Source organism: Pipistrellus kuhlii, unplaced genomic scaffold (genome assembly GCF_014108245.1).
Source record: "Pipistrellus kuhlii isolate mPipKuh1 unplaced genomic scaffold, mPipKuh1.p scaffold_m20_p_29, whole genome shotgun sequence".
NCBI classification, from domain to species: Eukaryota; Metazoa; Chordata; class Mammalia; order Chiroptera; family Vespertilionidae; genus Pipistrellus; species Pipistrellus kuhlii.
The window spans coordinates 6,991,654-7,005,752 of record NW_023425528.1 but is presented as its reverse complement, the minus strand read 5'-3'; the positions used below and the strand labels follow the sequence as shown (position 1 = coordinate 7,005,752).

Sequence of the window (14,099 nt, the reverse complement as noted above, 5' to 3'; positions counted from 1 at the left end):
ATAACAATTCTCAACTATAGAAGAAAAGCGATGAATAATGACAAAAATTGATAAATCAAGAGACCAGTGGCAGTATATGTAGAAGTAAATACCAAAATAGAGACTTAAAATACATGAAAGTGTTGCTTCTGATAAAGGTTCGGGGGGAGTCTTAGGACTGCTTTGTTGGTGATACAAAACTTTTAACATTTATTGACTTTTAAAATTATGTGTATTTATCACTTTTATGGTTTTATTTTTTGTCTGTTTTACTTTTTAAAGAAGCAAGGGTATAGAAGAAAAGAGGTTGCAAACCATTGCTATAGGCAATATAGCCTTTGTGCAGACATTTCAATTCCACTGTAAGTTATTGGGCAAAGCAAAAATACAGCAATGTTTTTCATATTTTTATTGAATCATTTACTACCTATATCTCTCACTAGAATTGAAGCCCTATAAGAGTAGGGACAAATGATGTGCTAGCAAATGTTTAACATCTCCATGAGAAAGAAAGAGAAAAAAAAAACCTCTTACTTGGAGCACTTATCAATTTCTGTAGTGGAAATATTCTCAATGCCTGATTCAAGCTACCATCATGATGCCACTAACACTGAATTGAGAAAAGATGCACACTATTAACGTTTGTGTTTGTATTTTTATTTTTAAATTACAGTTTACATTCAATATTATTTTGTATTAGTTTCAGGTGTATAGCATAGTGGTTAGACAATCATATAGTTTACAAAGTGCTCCCCCAAATATTTTCAGTATATACCACAAGATTTTTTATCAGTTGTGCATTGTAGCCACAAAATATAACTGTGTTGCTCTAACAATTTTCACACAATTGACTTTTGTGGACTGACTCCAACATACAACTGACAAAAATCCTGTCTTGTTTACTATTCTATCTGGAGTTCAACATAGTGTGTGGCACATAGCAGGTACTTAATAAATAGTTGCTGATCTGTTGACTGAATAGGAAAAACAACAACACAGGAGCCTAGAAATAAGTGAACATTAATTACAAAATTTGATCTTAGAAAATACCATTTGGATGTTAAAAGTAAAATAATTTTGAAAGCTAGAACTACTGAGTGTTTCTACCAGTTATTAGTAAACAAGAAAGTAGGAAGCTGAAGTCAGATTGTAATTTAATGCTAAATCATATCAAAAAGATCATTCTGGCCCACAGCAAGGTAGCTCTTAGACAGGCACTCTGCTAGACACCTTACACAGCATTACTTTGTTTAATATTCACAGTAATCTTAGAAGAAGTAGACCACTAATCAATTTTACAGATAGAAAAATTGAGACTCAAAAAGTCTAAGTGGCTTGGTAAGTATGGCTTAGTGGGTGAGTGCCAACCCATGGACAAAGAAGTCAGAGATTTGATTCCTGGTTAGGACACATGCCCATGTTGTGGACTCAATTCTCAGAAGGGGGCATGCAAGAGGCAGCTGATAATGATGTTTCCCATCAATGTTTATATCTCTCCCTCATTCTTACTCTCTATCTAAAATTCAATAAAAACATATTTTTAAATATCTAAGTAATATAACCACTATGCTATACACCTGAAACTATGCTATCCACCTAAAAGAATACTGAACATAAAGTGTAATTGAAAAAAAAAAGTCTAACTACCTTGCCCAAGGACACACAACTAATAAGAATGAGAGCTGAGAAATAAGCGACTATTAGAAAAATTGATTTCACTGGACAAAAGGCTGTTCCTAAAGTATTAACTAAAATTTTTATTGTTAGTTCATCTCATGGTAAAAATATGTAACATGTAATGAACCTATAGCAGTCATACTTTAGTGCAAAAATTAAAATTTAAAAGCTATCAAGACTACATTATAAAATTTCCAAAAGCCTCCAAATATTTGAATTAAAAAAGGGGGGGTACTAGAAGAATATTATGTAAGGAAAAATATCCTGTAAGTAAATTACATCTAGAAAATTTATACTTTAGAAAATTAACTTTCATTTGTAATGCTAACAGCAAGACACCCATAAAAAACACAAATGGTGTCAAAACAAGCCAAAGGAAAATCGTTTGGGCAAAAAATGAAAAAGGATCCCAAGTCAAATTTATAGAAAATATTCCTTTATTAACTTTTGGTTGAGAATATTTTGTATATTTTCAGAAAACAACTCCAAGACCATGTGGATTCCTGCAACAGAGAGAAATTTGCAGGACTGCTCCAGCCATGAAGACAGAAGAGAAACAGTCCAGAGATGGAAGATGCTGAGGACACCTTGCCATACTGGCAGTCATCAGCTGTTCATCACTGCAGGTTGCCCAGGACCAAACCAGAGAGGGTCAGATCTGCATCACCACCATTTGTCCACCATCCTTAACTGAATTATCATTGCTGACATGTATACATAAGAAACTGTTTGACATTGAAATTGGGACTCAAAAGAACTATTGGCCCAGAAAGAAACTCACTACAGACTGGTTCATTTGCCTCTTAGCATAATCATTATTGCTTGTCTCATTTTCAGTTCTTGTAAATGTATTTCTTGTATCACATGATCTCACTCTTCTAGGGGGATTAATTAACAACATAAACTGATGAACAAAAACAGATCCGGAGACATGGAACCATCGATCAGACTGTCAAACCTAGAGGGAAGGTAGGGGAGGGTGGGAGAAAGGGGGAGAGATCAATCAAAAAACTTGTATGCATGCACATAAGCCTAACCAGTGGACAACAGGGGATGGGGGCATGGGTAGGAAGGGGTTTGGGATGAGAATAGGGGGATGAGGACAAATATGTGATACCTAAATCAACAAAGTAATTTTAAAAAAAGAATGAGAGCTGAGATTTACCAGAGTTTATCTCATTATATGCTCTTTCTGCTATACCAGCTGCCTTCAAAAAGGCCTTAAAACAGCATAATTTAGGAATGGGGGTAGGGAAGCTTTGTTTATCACAAATATGAAGATAATTGTCTCACTTTTCATCATTCTTTGGTTATGAAGGTAAAGATTAGGCACCTGCAAAGTGGGGGGTGGAAGTGCATCTAAACAAGATTCTAAACAAGCTTTTTATAAGCTTTAGATTATTTTTAGCTCTATTTTCTCGTCTAAAGCTGAGTACAGGCTGCCTAGCAACCAAGCTAATGGTAGCTCTTTTTTTGCCTTAATTATCTTTTCCACAAGCTCAAAGAGATTGGCTCAAATATTAAGAGAATGTCTGAATTTTTTGTATCAAAACATCTGCTCATATATATTTACTTTAGGCCCATTGCACAAAGAGATTCGTGCATTAGGCCTTCCTTCCCTTGGCTTCCAGCACCAACTTTCCTCCAGCACCCAGGACCCAGGCCTTTGCTCCAGCTAAAGTCTGCCATGTTCATCTTCGCTGCAGACTTCAAGAGCCTGCAGTACTGTCTTCGCTGCAGCACTCCACTGCTATAGATTCCTTTGCCCCCCACCCTTCCTCCCATAGCAGGCATCCTGCCCTGTCTGGCTACTCAGTGCCTGGAGCAACTGGGCGGTCGCCATCTTTAGCCTTCTAATTTGCATACTCACTCTAATTGAGTATAGTGGAAGTATGGTCAGTTTACATGTTTGTCTATTATTAGGTAAGATAATACACACACACACACACACACACACACACACACACACACACACATTCCTCTTTCCCTAAATTCTGTAATTAAAATACAAAGACAATTTAGTCTATATCTATGTGATGCCATATCATTGTCAAAAAATATAAGGATCAACTATATTGTGGCTTGCCTATGAGTACACCAAACAACTGTTCTGAACAACCATTCTTAGCAATTTGAGGAATCCTTGCAATTCTTGACCAAATTGATTAATTTTATTCCATTAAATATGTGTGTGTATGTGTGTCCAGCACTGTTAATAGTTCTGGTAGTTGCTTTTTCCATCAGAACAAGAATCAATAAAAATTTTGCTATCAATACTCAAGAGAGAAAGAGATAAGTAAACCTAAGTGTCATCTGAATCACTTATTCAGAGAGAGAAGCAGTCCACGGGATAAAGAAATAAAGAGTGGATAAAAAAGGAGAATATATATCATGGATAATGTGATTTTGTTCACATTTTGTTTAATGAGACAGTGGTCTCATTCATCTTTCTAAATTATTGGGTTAAGTATGAGAATGGGACAAGATTGTGACCAGGACCATGTGGGGAGAAGTTTGCTTGAAGAGCTTCTGTAAGAGGAACATTCCCCATTTTTGTCTGTAGACAGGTCCAGCTGTATGTGATGTCTGGAACTGTGGCAGCCATCTTGGGCACATGAGAGCAACCAGATCATAAGGTCAAGCTAGCATTCTATGACTTGTAAAGTAGAAAGATGAAAAGAAGTTGATTCACTGAAGACATCACTGAGCTGATGAACAACTGACTGAATCTCCCATAGCTTCAAATTTTGAAAAAGAAAATTACTTGGATCATTTTGTGTTGAGCTGTCTGTTAGTTACAGCCAAAAGCATTATAATTAATACAGTATGCTAGAAAATGCTAGAGCACTTAAAACTTATCTATGTGTCATTCTAAATACTCCTGAAAATTACTGCCTTCTACATCTGGCCTCTAATCTGGCATCTTTGGCCTCCCCATATTCTTCTTATATTCCTCATCTTTTTTCATGTGTGTATTTTTCCTCCTTGTTTTTGCCTTTACTCTCTATTCTTTTCTCTGTTTCCCCCCTCCCCATTCCTTTTCATTCCTTTGCCCTTAAAAGACAATGATTTATACATGCATTCATTTAAATATTGTTTTTTATATGATAGAAGGTAGTAAGTCTTTCTAATTCCAAATTATTTCTTTCATATAGAGGTAGCTCTATTAGCAAAAGACAGTTGACCTTTCTTTTCTCCCTTACTTATTTCTTCCCACAAAGGAGAAGTGATTTAATTGGACTGGTTAGTTTGGAAAGAGAACTAAACATGTGCTCTTCTATGCTTCTCCAGGCTGTACATTTTACAAAAGGTATGCTGCCATAGGGCAGGAATATGGTGGTCTAGTAATTTTGATGACTCGATGGAGACATCAGATTTAATCCTCAGATTCATTAGTGGGAAGGTCAAATACCTATTGATACAAATAGAAGCCAAACTCTCTAATATAAGATTTATCAATAATAAAGGTAATGTCCTCTTATATACCAGATCTCTTGTCCTATTGTTGAATTGGTTCAGAAATTGGGTCAGAAACAAGATTTCTTTTTACTAGGCCCCTTTGAACAGCTCTATTCTATATTACAGTTTTATTGCTCCGTTCTTAAATATATTTTATTTAATCTTCATGGCTGTATGCTGTCATTGTGAGTTGCTTGAAGGTGAGAAAAGATCTCCAAGAGTATAATACATATTTGTTTTATAAATGCCTTCTGCAAACAAATGGTGTTTTTCATTTATGTGTGATTGCCTGTTACTGATTAGGTTTCCTATGGAATAGAGGCTCTTGATAGGAAAAATATTTACCTTCATGATTTTTTAGTTTCTTGTGAATCTATGCTTACTTAATCTGACTCGTTTCTCAAGAATTTTACCTCTAATTGCTTCTTTATATGCTTGATAGGTCTTTTTTTGGGACTCCACTGTAATGGTCAACACAGCATCACAGGCTTCCCAGAGTTTTGGATTACTCTTCGGGACCTGGTGGGAAGTATGCTTATAAGGTAAATTGTAGAGCAAGACATCATAGGGAACAAAGACATAGGTTTCATCAGTCGTTTTTTAAGATCATGAGCCCATTCCAAGGCATATTTCTCAGTCCCTCTCACAATCAAGGCCTAATGCAAACAAATGATGATTACTGTAACAAAGCACGAAGGTTATGGCAGCAATATGTCAGTAAATATATTGCCCAAAACTACAGATTGGGAGAAGTAAATAAATGTGTTATAATCAATTTGTAAATGATTTCTATCTTATGCCTCCAAGATGAGCAGGATTAGAAGCCCAGATCTGAGGGTGAGGTATGTTTAAGGGACTCTGGATAAGGCATAGGGACAAGAACAATATGTCTACAGCTGCTTAATCTAAAGTAGATAGGAATAACAATAAATATAACAAAGAGGAGATAGAATAATAAAGAAGCTTTAGGGTTGGAATGCCTAGGTTTATATCCTAATGTCATCAGTTATTAGCTGTAAACCCTTAGGTAAATTACTTAATCTCTATCTGTCTCATTCACAAAATGGAGATAATAAATATGTGCTTTATGGGTCATAGTGACAATTAAAGAAGCAATTAATATAATGTGCTAGCACATACCACTCAATAAGCAATAGTTATCATTATACTTACTAGTGCACGAAATTCATGGACTGGGGAGGGGTCCCTCAGCCAAGCATGCCCCCTCTCACATACTGGGAGCCCTCAGGGGATGCCCTACGGATGGCTTAAGCATGCTCCCTATTGGGAGTGGACCTAAGCCACAGTCTCCTCCCTTTGTTTGAGGAGACTGGGCTGATTAGGGGAAGGTGCCAGCCCCATCACACCAGTGCTGCAGCCACTGCCAGTCATTGCAGCCACCAAGGTATTTTCATCAACACAGACTCCAATCCCTTCACCATGAAAAAACGACAACTTTCTTTAAGCATTTTCAAGATGTGTCTTTCATAGGATATGACATTACTTTTCCTTTTTAAAAAATATATTTTATTGATTTTTTACAGAGAGGAAGGGGAAGGGATAAATAATTAGAAACATCGATGAGAGAGAAACATCGATCAGCTGCCTCCTGTACACTCCTTACTGGGTATGTGCCCACAACCAAGGTACATGCTCTTGACCAGAATCAAACCTGGGATCCTTGAGTCTGCAGGCTGACACTCTATCCACTGAGCCAAACCAGTAAGGGCGGATATGACATTTCTTACTTTATTTTTCTTTTTATCCTCACCTGAGGATGTTTCCATTGATATTTTCCCCTTCCCTTCAATCCCAAGATCAGCCCCTTCCCAAGCCAAAAGCCTGCACCACAGGTTTATAGGCTTGGGAAGGTGTCCCCCCACACCTCTGATCACAGGCTCAGCCCCTTCCCAAGCCTAAAGCCCCTTCCCCAGGTTTAGGCTTGGGAAGGGATTTCCCCTGGCACCTCCCCAAGCCTAAAGCCTCCATCCTAGGCTTTAGGCTTGGGAAGGGAACCCTGCCCATCTGATCGCAGGCTCAGCCCCTTCCCAAGCTTAAAACTTCTGCCTGATGGCTGGCTGGGAGTGACCTGGGTACTGAGAATGTTCCCAAGACCCGGGTATGTATGTTGGGTTAATTTGCATACTCACTCTAATTGGCTGTGGGTGTAGCAAAGGTATGGTCAGTTTACACGTTTCTCTACTATTAGGTAAGATAATAAGAAGGCTAAAAGGAGAGGATAGAGACATTCCACTAGCCAATGTCAATTTTTATTGCCAAGTTCCTAAATATGTCCCAATAGATGTTGACCAACTGTTCCCAACCATACCAAAGTCATTATAGACAATGAATAGCACTAACTTACACTCACTTATAAGTGCTACTAATATTATGAATAAGTCCAACTTTTAAAAATCTAACTTTTCTATAATTTGAATTATTTGCACTCAATTTAATTATTCCTAGACTTATGAAACTATGCTAGTTAGCAAGGCTATGCTAAAATAAAATGGAATAGAGGGAGCCATAGTTGAAGAATGGCAACCAAATCATAAAACTGGAAGTCATATCCAATTTTGCTTTTAGGCATGCCAAATGGGTTTAGTGTAAGCCCACTTATGCTTCAGTACCCACATCTTTAAAATGTAAATTCCAATGCATTTCACAGATACATTGAATAATTTACTAGTAATTAGATAATGACTGACAAGTATTCTGAACTCCTTGAAGAAAGGAAAAGATTCTATTGCCATTGGTAAATATTAATTATACATGTTTAAATGGGAAGCTTTAATCCCAGGATGTGACTATTTTTAACTAATTTCAGTGACTGGTCTTTGTCATTTACACATTGCTTTATCTATTTTCAAAAACCTTCTTTGCACTTGTTAAATACCCCCAGAAAGTTTCCTCTTTGAGCTAAAGCTAGAAATCTTCACTATTAAGGTATAACTAGTAAGTTATGAAGTTGATTTAAATACCACACACACACACGCACACACACACACACACACACCATGACCTGTTTCTGAATGACCATTATCTCCTTCAATATAATTACCCTAAGGGGTTCTACAGGTATTGATGCTCAAATATTCATTCAAATACTCTCAGGATATCCTCGGAGCTAGTTTATGAGCCATACAAAAGCCACATATCCCAAGGTCACATCCCATTCAGTCTCCCTTGTGCATAATTGCATATATATATATATATATATATATATATATATATATATATATATATATATATAAGCCCAGTGACCAAAAGGCAGAACCACCAGAACAACCGTTTGACCAGTTGCTATGATGTGCACTGACTACCAGGGTGCAGACACTCAATGTAGGAGCTGCCTCCTGGTGATCACTGTGCTCCCACAGTGGGAGCACCACTCAGCTGACCAGGATGAGTGGCAATCCCACAGCAGGCCAATCCCTGCAGGCCACACTCCCCACCAGTGCAGGAATCCATGCACTTGGCCTCTAGTATTGTATAATAAGAAAATGGAGTGCCAAAGAGGTTTATAAGGCAAGGGTTAGATTTAGAAAGAGAAACTAAAACTAAAGGCTTCCAATTCCCTATATTTATCTATACTACTAAACATGAATCAGTTTGGTCAAATTCATCCAAACAGGTCCATTGATGGGAAAAAATTGAGTTAAGTATTTCAGTTAGTTGTACAGTTTTTCCAATAGTATCCTTGGCAAATATCTCAGTATTGATAACTGTCTTCTACAAAAGCAGAATTTAGATGACTCAATCAATGTTACCCAATAGAAATAGAATTCCATTTAATTTACTTAACAAAATACTAAAAATCACTTCACTGGATGGAAAGAGCTAAATAGTGTTGGTTAAAATATATGAAATAATTTTAAAATACACTACATGTAATTGATGTTATTGTGGGCCATCCAGATGGAATTCATTCTCCTAATTACTGTGGGTGTTAGGAGATAATAGCTGATGCCTCTCTGGGAATTTCCCTCAGCCAAGAAAAGCCACATATCCCAAAGTCACATCCCATCATTAGTGTGCTGGAGTCAGCTTGTGCTGGTTCACAAGAGTTTATGGTTAAATTTTCAGGGATTTTGTGAACTAGTTAATGTCATATTTGTAACATGAAATTTGGCATGGTGGCAGTGATTACACCATTGAAATAAGCAAATGCTACAAAAATCAGGGCTTCCTCCCCAATTCCCACCCCTGAAATGCTAACTGTTAATCATTATCACACTGCACCCTTTTCTCTGCATCAGTCTGTACCCAATGACTAGTCAATATGGAGATTTAAAGGCCAAGAATCCTTACCTCAATTCTGGACAATTCTGGAGGGCCATTCCAGCTTGAAAGTTCCTGTTAGTACTAGACCTTAGCTGCAACTATGACTGGTTCGTTTTTTCTTTCTGCCCATTTCTTTCTGCTTTCTCCCTTACAGGTGATGTACTTTAGCATATACCCAATAACCTTCCTTCACACAAATCTTCATACAGACTTTTTTTTTCCAGGGCATTGACTTATGACATTGGTTTAGAGCTCCATTTTACTCTGAACTGACTTCTGTCATGGCACATACAAGATGTTTTGTCCCTATTTATGTCAGACTCCACTATGAAACTGTGAGCTCCTGTTACTATGTGCTATCTCGTACATACTATTTTGGTACATAATATGCACTAGATAAACATTGTTTAAATGAATATTTGAAAATTTCAGAAAGAGAGGTTGTACACGTGGGTATCTTTTGTTGTTTCCTTAAAATACATAGCATATTTGAGTTGTTAGTATGAAGAAAAATTTTGAAGAGATAGTTGCTGGGCAGGTAGATACTATCGTGGCTGTCTTTAATGCTTAGTATCATTAAGTATTCTCAAGACTTTACCCTCAACCTGAATCCATTTTATTTTCCTTTCATTGGCCTATACTGATGACAGTTGAGACAAAAAGTCAGAAGTTTTATAATTGGAAAGACTATCTAGCTCTTCTCACACTCTCATTATTTTACAGACAAAGCAATGAAAGCCTTGAGAGGGAATAATCATAAGTTTCTCTCTCTTTTTTTTTTTTTTTTGCATGGCAAGATCCTGCTATTAAACATAATTAAAGTAAAAAGTTTAAATACTGAATTCAAACAACAGCATCTTAATTTAATATAACTAAATATATTATATTTAATATAGTTTTCATGAGCAGGGATTTGTGGATACATCTGGTCTACATGATGATTTTACTAAATAGTTTTATCTCAAAATTACATTCATTAAAATGGGATTTTTACCTGTAAGCTGTTGTCTGGAAAGGATTAGTGGACAGAAATATTAAATCCTAGACAATGCCTGGGTCAGCAGGTATATGTTGAATAATACCAATTTGTAAATTTCCATTCTGATTATTAATAGTCAAGCCACTCCATAACCAAAACAAAGACCAGGAGATATATTCTCCTGAAATCCCATCTCACCAAGATATAATATTAGCATGTTCTCTGAGTTACCCAAGCTTGACTCAAGCTGTCTAGCAGCTCTATGTGTTTATACTGTGGTACCCACTATGGCAGGCTGTCCAAGACTTCTCTTTCACCTTCAACACTAGCAACAGGAAATATCATGAAACTCTAGGAAAATCCAATCACCAAGTCAATCAACTCCTATTTATCTTCCTATATTGAAATACTCTGTCCAATAATTCCTTGAGATAGAGGAACTATGTTTCTTAGAATGCAAAGTTTGCTTTTTAAATTTCTCACAGATTACTAGTTCTATAGTCCTTAGTGGAGGAAACTGGGCCCAGGATCGCACATAATGAGATGGAAATGCTTCCACTAGCATGTGCTGAAAAAGTCCTTAAGAGTTATATTTAGATTGTGAGCCTATGATATTGCTCTGAACCCACAGAAACCCCCATTCTATTGTACTTGCTCTTCATTTTAACCATTTTGTGACATTTACTATTACTGACATCTATTTTAACCTAATTTATTCTAACAAATGTTGAGAGAGAGGGAATGGCAGTCAGGTCATGGGAGGAGAGGTGCATGCAGTGTAATTTATCCCAAGTCTCACATTTCTCCAGGACTTATCCCATCTGGCCACACTGTGAAAGAAGTACGTTCCTGTCCTATTCCTCTCAGTTTTTCCCAACCCAGTCTATAAAATTGATACATAAAAAGAGGATAGGAAGGTATAGAATCTGCATGTTTCCCAGCCCCACCCCACAGAATAGGAAGCCCTCAAAGCATACTTTAAGAACACTGGACTAGGCAGTGTGTGGCTATTTCTATTGGCTAAGGAGACCCCACACATTTCACTTGAAGTGTTGAGACAACCACTTTCTTAGCTGCCACTAATGATGGTCCAAGTAGCTCAACATGATGTCAAACACATATTATAGTCAATGACCATTCTAGGTGCATCAGACCTTGTGTTTGTTTTTGTTGTTTTTTTTCCGTACCATATAAAACTGGTAGTGCAAGCACAATTTTTGCATTTGCATTGCTGCCCAGCTTGAGATAAGGTTTTACTAGGCCTCCACATCTTGCAAGATATTGATATATTTTCTTCAACTTTCCTAAACTGCTATACAAATAAGGCCTGTTAAATGCAGGAAACCTAGAATTTTAGAGATTTCTTCTTGTGCTGGGTCTTCAATAAGTTCATAATTTCTGATAGTGGACACATTTATGAGAGCAAGTTTTCCTTTATCGTTTATATTTACCTTCATTTATCTATACCAAATCCTATTCCTTACCAGGACTAAGACTTTTGACAATATCAGTATCATTATTGTAATGACCGTTAGAAAAACAAGGCCTGGTACCCTAAGGCACTTAAAATAATTCCATCAATGGATCAAAAAAATTAAGAAAGACAAATGGAAAGGCTAAATTATATACCATACACAGAACACAAGAGATCTCCAATGAGAATGCTTTAGGGGCATACCTCAAGTGGACAGGAGACAGTAGGGTAAGCATGGCTGCATGTGGCCCACAACAAATATTTTTGCGGCCAAGTCAATATAACAGTATGTAACAAACCTTTTAATAAAAATTTCATTACTTAATTTTTACAATATCCTGCTTTACATAATTATTAATAACGACCTATAATGTTCCCTAATGAATGATTATTATAATCATGTTTCATTCATTTCCCGTAGGTGCCTTATGTGCAGGCACACCATTTCTCTCCACTAATACCAGTAGCGAATATTTTAGCAGCCAATTGTCACATCATTAGTCTTGGACTGACTTGTTTAGCATGCGCAACAGGAAATATTTCACTTTCAGAGAACAAGAAAAATAGGTTTATTTCTGTTGCACTTATTAATATGTGCAGTTAGTTGTTCACTGTCTGGTAAGTTAATATTCAAAAAATATTTTTTATTAAAATGTTCTATTATTTTATGTTAATGATTACTCATTTATTTCAGCCCTTTGTATTCAGCATGTCACTATTAAAATAAACCTACAGTTTGTTTTTTTATAAATCTTTATTGTTTAGATGATTACAATTGTTCCTCTTTTTCCCCCCATAGCTTTCCTCTACCCAGTTCCCACCCCACCCTCTGCCTTTACCTCCCCCGCACTGTCTTCATCCATAGGTGTACGCTTTTTGTCCAGTCTCTTCCCGCACCCCCCACTTTCCTTTCCCCCCAAGAATTGTCAGTCCACTCCCTTTCTATGCCCCTGATTCTATTATATTCACCAGTTAATATTGTTCATCAGATTTTTTATTCCCTTGGTTTTTAGATTCACAAGCTGATAGATATGTATTTGTTGTTCATAATTTTTATCTTTATCTTTTTCTTCTTCCTCTTCTTAAAAAATACTTTTCAGCATTTCATATAATTCTGGTTTGGTAGTGATGAACTCCTTTAGCTTTTCCTTATATGTGAAGCTCTTTATCTGACCTTCAATTCTGAATGATAGCTTTGCTGGGTAGAGTAATCTTGGTTGTAGTTTCTTACTATACATCACTTTGAATATTTCTTGCCACTCCCGTCTGGCCTGCATAGTTTCTGTTGAAAAATCAGCTGACAATCGTATGGGTGCTCCCTTGTAGGTAACTGTTTTTCTCTTGCTCCTTTTAATATTCTTTGTCTTTTGCTCTTGGTATTTTAATTATGCTGTGTCTTGGTGTGGTCCTCTTTGGATTCCTTTTGTTTGGGGTTCTGTACACTTCCTGGACTTGTAAGTCTATTTCCTTCACCAGGTGGAGGAAGTTTTCAGTCACTATTTTTTCAAATAGGTTTTCAGTATCTTGCTCTCTCTCTCTTCTTCTGGAACCCCCATAATTTGAATATTGGTACACTTGAAGTTGTCCCAGAGGCTTCTTAAACTATCTTCAACTTTTTGGATTCTTTTTTCATTTTGCTTTTCTGGTTGGGTGTTTTTTTGTTTCTTTGCATTTCAAATCTTTGACTTGATTCTTGCAATCCTCTAGTTGGCTATTTGATCACTGTATATTATTTTTTATTTCAGTCAGGGTATGCTTATAGTTTATACTTTTTCATATCCTTGAGTGTCTTGATAAGTTTATCAGCCTTTTCTAGAAAATTCTTGAAAAACCTTATAACCGTGGTTTTGAACTCTATATCCAATGGTTTAGTTTCCTCCATTTCCTTCATTTGTGACCTGTTTCTTTGTCTCCATATTTTGGCTGCTTCCCTGAGTTGACAGAGTGGCTTTGTGTGTGCTAGGTGTCCTATAGGGCCAAGTGGCTCAGCTTCCCCAGTTACCTGAGGTGGACACTCTTTTTGCACCCCTTTGTGGGCTGTGTGCACAGTCTTGTTATAGTTAAGCCTTGATTGTTGTTGATATCACTGGGAGGAATTGACTTCCAGGCCAATTGGCTGTGAGGATCAGCTGTGTATACTATGGGAGAACTTCTGTGCTGGAGACACCCTTCTGAGACAAGACTTGCAAAAACCTCTGTGCTCAACTTGGATGGGGCAGAGTCTCAGGGCGGAGCAGACAGCAATAG

At 36.9% G+C, this 14,099-nt stretch overlaps 1 protein-coding gene across 1 annotated transcript in view; it reads right to left on the bottom strand.

The window, feature by feature from the left end:
- GUCY2F (guanylate cyclase 2F, retinal) overlaps window positions 1–14,099 on the bottom strand; it is a 99,560-nt gene that overhangs the window by 74,901 nt on the left and 10,560 nt on the right. The window contains 3 exon segments of the mRNA XM_036454438.1: window positions 852–869; window positions 5,509–5,715; window positions 5,718–5,794. Of these exon segments, the coding sequence (XP_036310331.1) occupies window positions 852–869; window positions 5,509–5,715; window positions 5,718–5,794 (302 nt within the window).